The sequence below is a fragment of the Emys orbicularis genome, chromosome 9 (assembly GCF_028017835.1).
Source record: "Emys orbicularis isolate rEmyOrb1 chromosome 9, rEmyOrb1.hap1, whole genome shotgun sequence".
In the NCBI taxonomy this organism is placed as follows: Eukaryota; Metazoa; Chordata; order Testudines; family Emydidae; genus Emys; species Emys orbicularis.
Genome location: NC_088691.1, coordinates 69,752,090 through 69,767,800, shown reverse-complemented (window position 1 = coordinate 69,767,800; position 15,711 = coordinate 69,752,090). Strand labels below are relative to the sequence as shown.

Below are 15,711 nucleotides of genomic sequence, written 5' to 3'. Positions count from 1 at the left end.
TTTCCTCAGTGGTAACTATCTGGGTGGCTTGAGTGCCTCTGCTGCAGCATGCCACTGAATCTAGTAGTATAAATGGCCAGCTGACCCTGAGCCCACTCAGTTCCTTCTTATTGACCGTGATGGTCTCTTGAACTGCTCTTCTTGCTCTTCATAGAATCATGGGACATGAAGGGACCTCGAGAGGTCATCTAATCCAGTCGCCTGCACTCATGGTAGGACTAAGTATTATCTAGACCAGGGGTCTCAAACTCCTGGCCCGTGAGCCTCTCCAATGTGGCCCGCGCAGCTCCAGGAGTTTTGGGGCCGGGTCTCTCCCTTGACCCCCACCTGCCGCCCCCGGGCGCTCTCTTCCCCCCCCCCCCCCCCCCACGGGGCCCCAGCCTGAGCGGCGTCTGCCTGCTCACTCCGGTGGCTGCTGGCCCCTCCATGAGGCCCCGGGGTGGGGCTGTGCCTCTGCACGCTGCCCCCACCCCGAGCGCCCCTGTGGCCAATGGGATGCTGCGGGGGCAGTGCCTGGGGGTAGCAGTGTGCGGAGGCCCCCAGGCCCGCCTCGCCCTGCCTTGGAGCGCCAGGTAAGCGCCGCATCCCCGACCCCCTCCCAGAGCCTACGCCCCCACCCCCTCCCCACATACCCCCTCCCATCCCCAAACTCCCTCCCAGAGCCTGCACCCCTCCCCAGCCCCCCAAACTCCATCCCAGAGCTTGCACCCCTTCCCACACACCCCCTCCCACCCCCAAAATCCCTTCCAGAGCCTGCACTCCAGACCCTCTCCCCCACCCAAACTCCCTCCCAGAGCCTGCACCCAAATTCCCTACCCCAGACCTCCTCCCCCAACCCAAACTCCCTCCCAGAGCCTTAGGCAGGTGGGGGGTGGAGTTTTGGGGGGCGGGTTCTGGGCAGCATGAGTGACATTATTGGCCCACTGGGAGGATTTGAGGACTGGCCCTAATGTAAATTGAGTTTGAGACCCCTGATCTAGACCATGTACTCTCAGTGGACGCTGTTCTCTTGCATTTTATTGTAAATAGTTTAGTGTTTGTTTTTGTTCGGTTTTTACTCCATCTGATAATTTTGGTTGATTCCTGGTGCTGAGGGATGTCTCGGTCAGCAGGCTTCAAGGCCTGCATTTCCTGCCATAGGGCTATGCCCTTGAGTGACCCAGACTCAAGTTGCTTGAAGTGCCTTGGGGAAGATCACATTGGGGAGCATTACCAAATATGCAGGGACTTTAAGCCTTGCACGAAGAAAGATCGTGAAGCCAGGCTAAACTTTCTACTCATGGAGACCTCCATCTGAGCCAAGTTGGTAAAACTTGGCACCAAGTGCCTCAGCGTCGGTAAGGAGTGCGCCTTCTACTGTGCCTGAGTCCCAACAACCATTTCGCTATCCCCAGTGCCTGAGAAGAGGCATTAGAAGCAGACTGCTGAAAGGGGAAGATCCCCTGCACTGAAGTCTGCTAGGCATGGGGATAAGTGGAGTGTGATCTGAGTATAAGCACTCCTCTGTTTCAGAACCGCAGAAAATGGCACTGTTGATTACAGCAGCTTAGGTACATTCTGTTAAGTCCACAGCCAGAGGAAGCACCTTCCACATCTCTGGCACTGCATTGTATCAACTTTGTTTTGGAATCGATCATACCAGAGGCATTTGCGGCTGCCAGAGACCTCTCTTTCGGTGCCAGTTCTGCCGGCAGTACAAGAGTTGATGCTATCAGTTTTGGCGAACGCAGGAGAACCAGCAGGACTGCTACAGCACTTGGTATCATGCCAGCTTCATGTACCCCTGATGACTTGTCCTTCAGTACCATCAAAGGGAAAACCCGCGATGCTCGCTTTTCTGTGGACCTCTCAACGTTGGCACCGATCGCTGGCACCGATCGTCTGGAACGGGGCCTCCATGGTCAGCGGAAGGAGAGTTGTCTTCTTCTGAATCGGAGGTCAGGTGCAACATTTCCCAGCCTCGGAGCCACACTCTCTACCCCTCCTCCAGATGTTTCCATCCTTTCATGGATCCTGTCACGGGAGTACCATAGAGTTGGGTGGTCAGGAGATCACTGGGGCCCTATGCCTGTCCAGTGTCTTTTTTTGGAATCCGTGGGTCTTTCCCCCTGTTTCCAGATCAAATTCTGGGCACTTCTATTCGGTGGCATTGGAAAGGCCCATGCATGGCACCTACTCACCAGGAAGCACCCATTCTTGACTCTGGTACAGAGTCCAGTACCAGACAGCAAGAACCAGCTCAACAGGACCCTGCAGATCAGGAAATGGAGGAGCATCTGCAGCCAGTGCTGGGCTTCTCTTCCTCTTCCCCTGATGAGGCAGTCTCAGGAGGGGTCATGTCATCTTCTCCCAGATTACTATAAGGCACACCAAGAATTGTTGAAGAGAGTTGCTTTAAATCTGGGTATACAGGTGGAGGAAGGAAAAGTATCCTCACACTGCCTGGTCAGTATTTTTGCGACTGCAGGTCCTTCCAGAATGGCTCTTCCTCTCAGTGAGACAGTTAAGGGTCTGTGGCAGACCTCTGCATTCTTTCTCCCCACTTCAAAAAGGGCTGAGCACAAGTTTTATGTGCCCGCCCAAGGTTGAGTTCCTGTACTCCCATTCCCTCCTCCCCCTCCCCCCGGGGTGTGTGTGTGTCACTGGGAGTATCTGTTGCTAAAGACAGGAAAAGGCAGGGACATCAGGGTGCAACCCCAAAATCAAAAGATTAAAAAAAGATAAACCTGTTTGGTAGGAAAGTTTATTCTACTGTGGGGATGCAGCTCAGGATTGCAAACCAGCATGCACTGTTGAGCAGGTATGACATTAATGTATGGGACTCCATGCTAAAATTTAAAGACCTGCTCCCAGAAGATGCTAGACAGGAGTTCTCTTCGCTAGTGGATGAGGGAAAATTGGTGGCAAGGGCCTTGCTGCAAGCTGCTCTGGATGTGGCTTACTTGGCTGCCAGGTCCATGGTTTCAGGATTGACCATGTGGAGGAGCTCCTGTTGCAGTCCTGGAGGTCCAGCAGACTGTGCAGGACCTGCCCTTTGAAGGATTCTCCCTCTTTTCAGGGTAGACTGATGCTAAGCTCCATGCATTAAAAGACTCAAAATTAATGGGGTGGGGCCAAGGGGTTTGGAGTGTGGGAGGGGGCTCAGCGCTGGGGCAGAGGGTTGGGGTGCGGGGGGGGGGGGTGAGGGCTCAGGCTGGGGATGAGGGGTTTGGGGTGTGAGAGGGGCTCAGGGCTAGGGCAGAGGGTTGGAGTGTGGAGGGATAAGGGCTGCAGGGTGGGGCCAGGGATGAGGGGTTCATGGTGCAGGAGGGAGCTGGGGCAGAGGGTTGGGGTGCCGGGGGGTGAGGGCTCTGGCTGGGGGTGTGGGGCTGGGGATGAAGAGTTTGGGGTTCAGGCAAGCTGCCCTGGGGCTGGGGCCAGAGAGGAGGACTCCACAGTCCACCCCGCCCTCTCCCCACCAGCAGCAAAGAGCTCCAGGGGAGGGACCCCCTTTCCTCCACTAGCAGCACACCCACCTGGCACTGTCACTGCACGTGCTCCTAGGGGCCGGGCCCTTCTCAGGTCCAGGAAGGCCCCTCGCCTCCCCTGAGTTGAGTGCCGGGGTGGGGGTGGGGGTGGCGGAGCCGGGGGATGCTCCGGGGGCGGCGTGCGGGGTGGCAAGTGGGGCTGGAGAAGAGACCTGGCCCTGAACATTGGTGGAGCCACCTGGCCCCAAACATTGGTGGAGCTGGGCCCCCGGGCCCTGAATTTGCTGGAGCCCCGGCACCAAGGGGCTCATATAACTCGCCGTCCCTGGTCATACCAGTGATTCCAGACCCTGTTTTTCCTTTGTTTTGCAAACTGCCTTTCCCATTTCCTAAGTATTTGGTCCCGTATCACCACGGACTGCTGTGTGTTGAGCACCGTAGATGTGGGGTACACCCTCCAGTTTATTTCTACTCCTCTTTCTCACCATCCCTTCTAGTCCCTCTTGAGGGACCCCTCTCACAAAGAACTTCTGGTCCAGGAGGTTTAATCTCTTTCAGGTGGGAGCCATTGAGGAGGTTCCACAGAATTTAAGAGGGAAGGGTTTCTACTCCCATTATTGCCTAACCTGAAAGTGAAGGGATACGGCAGATCTATTTTAGGCCTATGTCAGCTCAACATCTATCTCAAAAAGATAAAGTTTTGCCTGGTCACCGTGGTGTCCATTATTCCCTCTCTGGATCTTGGAAACTAGTATGCTGCCCTCAATTTAAGAGATGCCTACTTTTGTGTGTTAATATATGAAGGGCACAGAAAGTTCCCCAGATTCTTAGTGACACTCTTGTCTTACTGGTTCACGGAGCTTCTGTTCAGCCTGTCTGCAGCTCCTCAGGTGTTCGCAAAATCTATGGCTATGGTAGTAGCATTCTTCAGTAGATAAGCAGCACAGGGTCTACCGTTACCTAGATGACTGGCTAGTCAATGGCTGGTCCAAAGCTCAGGTTATATCCAGCATTCAACTCATGTAGTCAGCCTTCAAGGCCTTAGGCCTTCTGATCAATGCAGACAAGTCTATCCTTTGCCTGGTATATAAGATGGAGTTTATAGGGGCTGTATTGGACTCTACCCAGACCAGAGCATTCCAATCTATTTAATCTCTCATGACAGACCTCAAGATTCATTCAGTCACAACAGCCCAAAAGTGTATGAGGCTCCTAGGGCACATGGCCTTGTGCGCACATATAGTACAATGTGTGAGGCTGCACATCAGACACATCCAGATGTGGCTGGCCTCAGGGTACTCACCAGGCCACCTTCATCTGGGCCCTGTGCTCATGGTACCTTTGTGGGTTCTAATTTAGGTGAATTGGTAGTTAGAGCCTGTCAATGTCTGTGTGGGCATTCCATTCCTCAGCCCTCAACCGTTGATGGCTCTGCATCACTTCTAGGGTGGGGAGATCACCTGGGGCCCCTCTGAACTCAGGGTTTTGGTCCTCAAGGGAACTCACTCTTCATATCAACCTCAGAGAGCTCAGAGCGATTTGTCTTGCCTGTTAGACTTTCCTACCTCATATCAGTGGGAGAAATTTGTTCGTTCTTAGACAACAGTGCAGCAATGTTTTACTTGAACAGGCAGGGAGGGGCTCTCTCATCCCGCCTTTGTCAGGAATTCCTGTGGAAATTGTGCATAGCCTGTTCAATCAACCTCAAGGCCTCTTACCTGCCAGGGATGGAGAATGAGCCAGCAGACCATCTGAATGGGTCCTTTTCCAATCACCACAAGTGGTCTCTTTGCCCAGATGTAGCCAGATGCATTTTCCAGCAGTGGGGGACTCCCTAAATAGACTTATTTGTGAACAAGTACAACAGACAGTTTCATCAGTTCTGTTCCCTGCAATGCCTCAGACTGGGATCCATCACAGAAGCCTTCAGAAGCCTTCCTGGCTTCTGAAGAGCTTTACTATAGTTTCCCCCCAATCCCACTCCTACACAGAGCGCTTCTAAAGATCAAGTGGGACCACACCCCAGTGTGGTGCCGACAACACTTGTTTTCTACCCTACTAGTCCTCTCAGTGGCAATTCCAGTCTTACTTCAGTTGCACCCGGATTTGATCTCTCAGGACCACAGTTAGCTGCTCCACCTAAACTGGCAGTCCCTTAATTTAACGATCTGGAAATTCCAGGGTTAAATCCCAGAGAGGAAGCTTGCTTGGAGCAAGTTTGCCAGGTCTTACTAAGTAGCAGAAAGCTCTCCGCCAGGAAGAGTTCTCTATCTGGGATTGTCAAACTGGAGTCTCACCAATGCATGTGTCCATCCAGCATATACTCATCTTTTTGCTGTACCTGAAACAAGGTTTAGCAATTTTCTCTATCAAGGTTCACTATCATTTTCTCTATCAAGGATCACCTGGCAGCAGTATCAGCTTTCCATGTGGATAACTTATGTTTGTCATATCATTAGAAAAATTTAATTCCTTAAAGCCTGGAAAGATTGGGCCCTCAATTAAGGGAGCCTGTTTCCCCTTAGGACTTGAACTTGGCTTTGTCTAGACTTACGAGACCACCATTTGAGCCTTTGGCAAAATGCTGTTTACTGTACCTTTCGTGGAAGATGGTTTTCCTAATTCCTATCACTTCTGCCAGAAGAGCCTCTGAACTGTGTGCTCTTGCATCCAATCCACTGTACAGTCTTCTTTAAAGATAAGGTGTACTTATGCCCTCATCTGAGTTTCCTCTCTAAGGGAGTTGCAAATTTTCACATCAATCCATGTACTTACCTGTATTTTACCCCAAGCCACATGCAAATAGGGATGAGCAACGGCTTACGGTTACACATATTAGACGTTAGATGAGCATTGGCATTCTACATAGACAGGACCAAACTGTTTTGTGGCTATAGCGGACAGAAAGAAAGGTCTTTCAGGGTCCTAACAGAGAATTTCATCTTGAATATCTTCTTGTATCTGTGCTTGTTATGATTTAGCAAGCATTTGACCACAATGCAAGCTGGCTGCTCACTCTACAAGATCGCAGGCATTCCTCAGCGACATTCCCAGCGCAGATTCCCTATCCTGGACATGTGTATAGCAGCAACTTGGTCACCAGTGTATACTTTCTCTTCCCATTATGCAATCATCTAGTACTCTAGAGACAATGCCAAATTTGGTTGTACTACAGTGTGTGTGTATGTGAACTCTGATCCCAGTGCTTGGGAGTCACCAAGAGTCAAATGTGCATGTGCAATCATTCAAAGAAGAAAAAACAGTTACTAAACTTTTGTAACTGTTGTTCTTTGAGATGTGTTGCATGTGTCCATTCCATGACGCACCCTCCTACCTCTCTACATTGGAGTTTCCAGAAAGAAGGACCTGAGGGGGCTCAGGGTTGACTGAGCCATTTATCCTTGTGCCAGTGGTGCGCGGCGGCATAAGGTGCTCAAGCTGCCCAAAGAGGTCCCGCTGTGGGGAAAAATTCCAGCATCTATGTGTGGGGTGCGCACACACCAAGAGTGGAATGGACATGTGCAACATATCTCAAAGAACAACAGTTACGAAAGGCAAGTAACCATTTTTTGGTGACATCACTGCTGGTCCTGTGCCATTTGTATCTGGCACCTTGCACTTGATTTGTATCTGTTTTCTTGCCCTGGGTTTATCTCCTAGCTTCACCTCAGGGCTTTACCCTTCCATGGCTTGGTCCCACACATTCCAGATAGTGTTGTCCCTTTGCTCCCTTTACGACACAGCTATGCCTGGACAAAAATCTCACCCTAAATATAACAAAAGCCAGCAGGCCTAGAGCCCCAGAACCATTTGCTGATAAGCAATACCATGGCTAGAAAAAAGGAAAAACTACAGTTAAAAATAATGAAAAGTTAAAATGTTAGAGGAGAGAGTTGTGTGTTTTTTTTAAAAACCTGGTAGGTAATCCAAACTGACACTAAAATAGCATACCACAAAGTATTTTCCCTTATGGGTAATTGGCATACTGTGTGTGTGTGTGTGTGTGTTTTTAAGGTATTTATAATTACGTTTTACAATAGTCTGTTGTACATATTTTAAAAAATGTAAAAAATTTTTGCTAGAAAGCAAATGTCACTCAGTATCATGCGTTTCTTTCCTCTATAAAAGGGGCACTTGGTGGGGAGCAAATATTCCTGGTGGAAAACATAAAATTACACTGTAATACCTTATTTTAAAGCTACATCTGAATAAAGAGTATCTAATGTCACAAATGTATAAACTCTTTTACTTTATTAATACCATTTTATAATGAATGGAAAACTTCTGCAATAAAAGCTGTTAACTAGAATTTTAGCTAAAAAGCAGATTAAGTCCCCAGTTCAGGAGGTACTTAAACATACTTAAGTACCTTCCTGAAGTGGGAGTCGTATTTTATAATTTATTTTCCTCCCTACAGAAGATGGATCTGGCTAGCTGGGCCAAGTGGTGTAGTTTAGGGAATTACATGGCTGAACTGTTTGTGCTGTACCAGATCTCAAAATTGCCAAAGGAAAAATGTTATACCATAAATCTATTGCACAGCCTATTTAACAATGTTAGTTAAAAGTAAAGCTATGCAAGGAGAAAATTTAAATAAGAAAAACACTATTAGAGTTTTCAAAAAAAAAAAAAAAAGTTAAATTTCTTTAAAAGCCAAGAGCTCTCTAAATTAGGGCTGTCAAACGATTAAAAAACTTAATCGCCATTAATCGAGCTGTTAAACAATAATAGAATACCATTTATTTAAATATTTTTTGATGTATTCTACATTTTCAAATATATTGATTTCACTTACAACACAGAATACAAAGTATATAGTGCTCACTTGATATTTTTTTTATTACAAATATGTGCACTGTGAAAAACAAAAGAAATTGTATTTTTCAATTCACCTAATACAAGTACTGTAGTGCAATCTCTTTATTATGAAAGTTGAACTTACAAATGTAGAATTATGTACCAAAAAAAACTGCACTCAAAAACAAAACGGTGTAAAACTTTAGAGCCTACAAGTCCACTCCGTCCTACTTCTTGTTCAGCCAATTGCTCAGACAAACAAGTTTGGTTACTATTTGCAGGAGATAAAGCTGCCCGCTTCTTGTTTAAATGTCACCTGGAAGTGAGAACAGGCATTCGCATGGCACCTTTGTAGCCAGCGTTGAAGATATTTACATGCCAGATGCACTAAAGATTCATATGTCCTTTCATGCTTCAATCACCATTCCAAAGGACATGCGTCCATGCTGATGACGGGTTCTGCTCGATAACGATCCAAAGCAGAGTGGACCGACGCATGTTCATTTTAATCATCTGAGTCAGATGCCACCAGTAGAAGGTTGATTTTCATTTTTGGTGGTTCGGGTTTTGTAGTTTCCGCATTGGCGTGTTGCTCTTGAGACTTCTGAAAGCATGCTCCATACCTTGTCCCTCTCAGATTTTGGCCGTCACTCCAGATTATTAAACCTTGGATCAAGTGCTGTAACTATTTTTTAGAAGTCTCAGATTGGTCCCTTCTTTTCATTTTGTCAAATCTGCTGTGAAAGTGTTCTTAAAACAAACATGTGACTGCTATAACATGAAATATATCGCAGAAAAGGCGACATACAGTTCTCCCCCAAGGAGTTCAGTCACAAATTTAATTAATGTATTATTTGTTAATGAGCATTATCAGCATGAAATCATGTCGTCTGGAGTGATGGTACCAAAGCATATATGGCACGTAAATACCTTGCAACGCCGGCTACAAAAGTGCCATGCGAATGCCTGTTCTTACTTTCAGGTGACATTGTAAATAAGCAGGCAGCAGTATCTCCCGTGAATGTAAACAAACTTGTTTGGCTGAACAAGAAGTAGGACTGAGTGGACTTGTAGGCTCTAAAGTTTTACGTTGTTTTGTTTTTGAGTGCAGTTATGTCACAAAAAAAATCTACATTTGAAAGTTACACTTTCACGATAAAGAGATTGCACTACAGTACTTGTATGAGGTGAATAGAAAAATACTATTTATTTTGTTTCATTTTTACAATGCAAATATTTGTAATAAAAATAAAGTGATCACTGTACACTTCGTATTCTGTGTTGTAATAGAAATCAATATATTTGAAAATGTAGAAAAACATCCAAAAATATTTAATAAATTTCAATTGGTATTCTATTGTTTAACAGTGCGATTTAATCACAATTAATTTTTTTGAGTTAATCATGTGAGTTAACTACGATTAATCGACAGCCCTAGTCTAAATCAAAGTCTAAAACAAATCTTGTGCAAGCTTTCATCTTTGTGAATATAGAGGCTATCTAACTTATTCTTAAATGTATACACTGAAACAATTAAATAAATGTATATCTTCTGTATAGTTCTATAGATAACTCACACATAGAAAACCTTCAAATGGTTCTTTGCTAGTTTGTTCAGTTTGTCCCAAAGTCTGAAGAGAAGTTCAGTGACTGAGCTGTGTCACTGATTGCAAGGCTTCAGCAACCCTTTAACACAGTTACCTATTATATTTTATGCAGATTAGTTTACAACTCCAAAGTGTTTTATTGTGTTGTGAAATGTGAACAAGGCTAGGTAGGGGTTGTCATCTTATCAGAGTTAGCCCAGGCTAGTCTCGCATGAGCCATCCATACTGCAAAGCCCTATCCAAGTCAGAGCTATGTGGCTCTGTGTACAATGGTACTGTACTAGCCCCTAAGCTGGGCTGGATTTCTAGCAAGATATCCTTGGTTCTTAATGATGCATTAAACTGGGCCATTTTTTAAATTCATCCTTAGCGTATGGGTCTTAATGATGTCACACCACAGATTTACAAAAAGGCTGGTGTCAGCTTCTGGCCACCTAGCAGCCCGTGAGGAGTAGGGTGACCAGACGTCCCGCTATTTCGCGGTATTCCCTTTTCCCCCCCCCCCTTCTAGCCCCCCGCCCCCCCATGTGTCCCAATATTTTCTTCTTCTCATCTGGTCACCCTAGTGAGGAGGATTTCTTGGACAGCACCTCTGTTCAAGTGCTGTGGAATGCAGCTCAAGTGGACCGAGGGGATGTGGGGGTTAAATGCTGAGCCAGTGGCTTCCAGTGCAGAAGAATGGAGGAGTTAAATCTACAAAGTAGAGCCCAGGTGGAATTGCGGGATATGTTTTTGAAGGGCTAACAGCACCCAAGCTTGATTAGCTGGCATTCTCACCACGAAGTAGATGGGCTGCTAACTTGGGCTGAAGCAAAACCCTGATCTTGAGCCTGTACTCTCAGCTGTGCCTGCTAGCTCAGGCTTGAAGCACCCTCATAGCTCTGGTTAGAGGTTTTTCTTGGAAGATGGAATGGGGTTAGGGGCAACGTCTGGGCTGTAGCCCTCACTAACTGCAGTGAAGACACCCCTAGTGACCACAAATCCTTCTTTTTATGCAAACTGTGGTAGGCTTAATATGTGTCTTACATGAGGAAATGGCAAAGAAATATTTGTGGGAAAGTGAGTGCAAAGAAGCAGGCATCCTAAGTGCGTCTACCTGTTTTAAAAACATTCAGCATAATGCCTCAGCATCTTTGAAAACATTCCAAATACTGGTTAAAGTAAATTCTGGTATGTGAGAAATATAGAGGGCTGTACATGTCTATATTTCTTAGGCCTGGTCTACACTAACCCCCAAATTCGAACTAAGGTATGCAACTTCAGCTACGTGAATAACGTAGCTGAAGTCGACATACCTTAGTTCGAACTTACCGCGGTTCAGACGCGGTCCACACGCGGCAGGCAGGCTCCCCGTCGCCTCCGCGGTACTCCTCTCGCCGAGCTGGAGTACCGCAGTCGACGGCGAGCACTTCCGGGATCGATTTATCGCGTCCAGACCAGACGCGATAAATCGAACCCGGAAGTTCGATTGCCAGCTGTCGAACTACCGCGGTAGTGTAGACCTGGCCATCTGCTAATTTACTGTCATCTACAAACAGCTAACTTTTAGGTGATATTGGTTAATTATAATCTATTCTGTAAGAAAGAACATATAGTGTTTAACTATTCCATATTATTATGGTGCCAAGTGGGAATGGTTTGCATGTTGGGCGTCATTGATGTATATGCATCCAAGATGGAACTCAACATAGAGTTAAAGATGCTATGCAGTAACTTCTGTCTCAGTTGTAAAAGGTATTGTATGGATTAATGCACTCTACTTTGTCTAGGCAGTTAGACCAGGAGCTGACAGGCACCCTGAGGCTTCTAGATGACAGAGAATGTTAAAACAGACCCATGTGGAGATAAATGTTATGGGACTGTAAAATTGAGAAAAACAAAGCCATCTAATGTTGTTTTGTTCCAATAACTTCACTTACAGTGTAAGGGATGATAAATTCAAGGGGAATCCTGCTGTACAGTGACTGGCAGCACATTCTGTATCTATCTTACGACTGCTAAAAGCAAGAGATTGATAATTTGGAAAAGGCAAAAGCTTTAAATGAGACTGCTAAAACTAGAGTACTAGAGCCTTCAAACTGTCCCTTTAACAGGGTACCAAGCTCTAAATAACCTCAGTTAGACACTATATGAAATTTTCAGCAATTGAATCATTCACATTGCCCTTGTGAATACAGAGACCTGAAACCAAACAAAATTCATCCCCTTTCTCACTGGCCCAGACCTAGCTACTTCTGTATAATCAGAAACTCCAACCATATGTTAACAAATGTTCAGGTAGTCAGTGTCAAGCTAACAGACCCTGGAGCTGCAGCCCTCTAGAAGTATCAAACTATGATTTAAGAAAATTCATCCATCACCACCTTCCTAAACACATGTACAAAATTTACAAATAGAAAACTGTCACTTTTTAACAATGTTTGTCTCTTCTGCTTCCCAATCCACAGGCCTCTTTCTGTAAATAGGCATAGACATCCTATTCTTCATTATATTTACTTTCTAACAAAATGTTGCTATTGTTTACACACCATGGTGGTTATAAAGTGTTCTAAGAAATGCCTAGATTGTTTTATAGCATGCACTGAATTATCCACTTCGTAGACTTAAAGTTGGAATTCTAGCTGCCCTCTTTTTTTTTTTTTTTTTTAAACCAGCATCTGTTTTTCTGTAACAGTTTGCTTTGACTATATTTTAAACATCACTCTTCCTTTCTATGTTTTAGCTTTTCTCATGATTTCTGCCTGCAGCTGTGTATAGATTCTAGGGATGGAGTTAATTCCTAGTTAATGGTTAAGGTGTTCTAGAGTTTCCCCAACTCTTGTTGGCTTCCCTCCTAAATGGTGGGGGGAGATTTCTGACTGACCATAGGAATGAGGTAAAGGGCAGAAAGTGTATGCAAGACCTGGAAAAGGAGAAAGGAGGATTATGGCACAACAAACTTTATCCCCCCAAAAAATGTTTTACAAAATTTTATAAATAAACTCAGTCATTAGTAACATTTCAATAATTAATTATGATTTAAACACCCAAACATTGCAACATGGTGGTAGCTCATGAGAATTGGTTTCATTGGGTAAGCTGAATGCAACAGTAGACAAACAGCATTAATGGTTAACAATAAATTAATATCATAGGTTGGGAATCCGTTCATAAAATATGTCATTCTTAACCTCCTTACTATCAGTTACTGCCTGCCCACTCCCTAGTCCTTTCTGTCTGCTGGAGTTCTGTGTTAGAGACTGCACCGCTACAATCTGGAGGAATCTGTCTTACTATACGAATGCTTTTAAAAACTCTTCTTTGCTGCCAATTCTTCATACCGTCCCTTACTTTTTAAACTTTGCCATGTCCAATGGCCCACCTAAACTCACTTCTGATTGTAACACTTTACAGTGATATTCATTGTTTTGAGCTGCTGTGCAGAGGGAGTCATAATATTCATTTCTGTCATAGAAATCTTGTTTTTATTTTGATTTGCCCCTTACTTACAAAGGGACTGTACCAGCTATATGCAGCTAATACTCTTGGAGAACAAATATAGAATGTTGTATATTAGCTAGTAACAATCCTTGCCTTTGTATCTGTGGTAAGTAAACCTTTCTTTTCCTAGCTGTTTGTTTAATATTTGTATGATTGTTCCAAAATGTACATATGTGTATGCTTTTTGTTTGTATTAAAGATGAATCTTTTTCATAAATGAAACCTGCTTTAACTTTAAAGTACATGCAGTGGATGTCATCAGGACAAAATGACTTTAAATCTCCAGGAATATTCACTTAGTTTTGACACTGCATATTAGGCAAGCTAAATAACAATACTAATATTTGTAAAAGTTATGTGCTTTATTCATATTTTAATAATTCAGACATCACTTTTGAAGTAGATAATGGTCAGTAAGCTTTGGCCTGTTTCTTTCCCCCCTCCCCCAGCACCCCACCCCCACCCCCCAGATGTTGAGCACCTGCTTTTTCCATTGAATAGGAGCTGTTGGTGGGCAGCACTTATGAAAATTAAGCCCCTAGTAGCTGGCATTCTTGAGAGAGTAGCACAGCAAATACATATGTAGTAGCTGGCTTCAGACTTGAAGCAGAACTTTCTAGTGTCAAAACTAATTTGGTAGTATGTCATTATCTTCGTGTTTCGTTACAGGTGCGAGAAGATGTGTTAAATTCATTGAATAACAACTTTCTTCAAACACTAAACCAAGCGTGGAATGATCATCAGACAGCAATGGTGATGATTAGAGACATTCTCATGTACATGGTGGGTAATAGTGGTATTCCACTTTTCATCATTTACAGCCTGGTCTTCAGAAATGTAAGCTGCTTTCCTTTTAGACCACCATGGCAGGAGGGGGAGCAGTAAGGTATGCACAGTAATCTGCTTTCCAAGAGAAATAATTTATCTCAAAGATAAACTACTAAAAAGCCTAAATGAACAAGAAAATGGTAAACTGGTCATTTTGTTTCATCATCACATTATTTGGTAGACAGAGCAGAGGTTATTGAAAGTGTTGTTCAGTTCTTTGTTTCTTGCTGTCACTTGTGCTTCAGGGATGGAAAAGGCTTTCAAAAGCCAAGCAAAAAGGTAAGGGTAATTGATTCAGAATACATAGTTTATTTTGTTTTCATTTGGGCAGTTGGTTTTGAATTGTTTCTCTCTTCCAATTAAAGGAGCTTTCACTTTTCTCAGACTTGGGAAAGTCTAATATAGTAGTCTTAAACTGCCTCATGATATTTACGTTTACACGTTCAGCGTAGTCTGCTATTTATCCTTTGGTGAGTGAGAACCCAATTTACAGATTGCAATTTTACACCTCTCAGAAATCTGGCAATGAGGTTCCACTCTGAAGTCCTAGATTAGGACACCTCTATTATCACCTCTAAATTTGGCTTGGAGACTTCCAAACATACTGTATAAATGCTCAGCAAATCTTGAAGATAATATAATCAGGGTGCTGTAGAATTACAGGAAGACAAAAAATTACCCTAATTTGAATTTCTCTTTTGTCTAATGTTCTTGTTATCCTGAAACTGAAAACCAGATGGTGACTCTCCCATCAAACTTACAGTGTAGTGGAATCTCCTTGAAACTCTGTGCTAGCTGTATTTGAGGAAAATAGATAGATATTAAGCAAAATTATTTACAGGTCTTGTTCTGGATTTACATGTCTCCAAATTATTATTTTTGCTATTGACTTAGTGGGAGCAGAATCGTTCATGATGCATGTGTGAACATGTTGCCCTCAATTGGATGGTTGTAATTCAGAAAGAACATAAAGATCCTTCAATGCCTGGTAGCTAATAGATGTCTTCTTTCAGCTTGGATGGTGGAGTCCTTAGTTTTTTGGATCTGTAGCACTAGGGTTCTAGTGTGTTTTAAGTTAACCACTATGGAGTTTGAGCTCTCAGAAGGGAATTTATTCTCTGGTGAGGAGGTGGTAGAATGGACTCTTGTATGCTCTCAAACCACAATTCATATTCCAGAACCAAAAAACTTGATTGCAAAAACCAGTTAAGGTTGCAAAATGACAGTGTTGTACTTTACTACCACATTACTTAAGAGAATAAAAGGATGTGGTGTTGGTCACTGTCAGGAGACAGTATTGGGCCACTAGATGGACCTCTGATTGGTATGGCAATTGCTATGTTCCTTAGTATGTACTAATTTTTAACTTGGATGACTGAAAATAGGACTTAAGTTAAAGGAGGGGAACAGTCAAGTTTAAAATCTTTTATTGAATTCTCTCATTCCATCTTCTTCCATTGTAGGTAGTTTTTTATTAATCTTTAAGCTTGTCAGAACAGGAAATCTGACCTTCTATAAGTCTCAAGTGCCAA

At 44.2% G+C, this 15,711-nt stretch overlaps 1 protein-coding gene across 1 annotated transcript in view; it reads left to right on the top strand.

The window, feature by feature from the left end:
• Positions 1-15,711, top strand: part of CUL3 (cullin 3) — a 76,873-nt gene that overhangs the window by 4,648 nt on the left and 56,514 nt on the right. Inside the window, exon 2 of the mRNA XM_065410563.1 lies at positions 14,021-14,134. Coding sequence (XP_065266635.1) covers positions 14,021-14,134 — 114 coding nt within the window. The remainder of the gene's footprint in view (positions 1-14,020; positions 14,135-15,711) is intronic.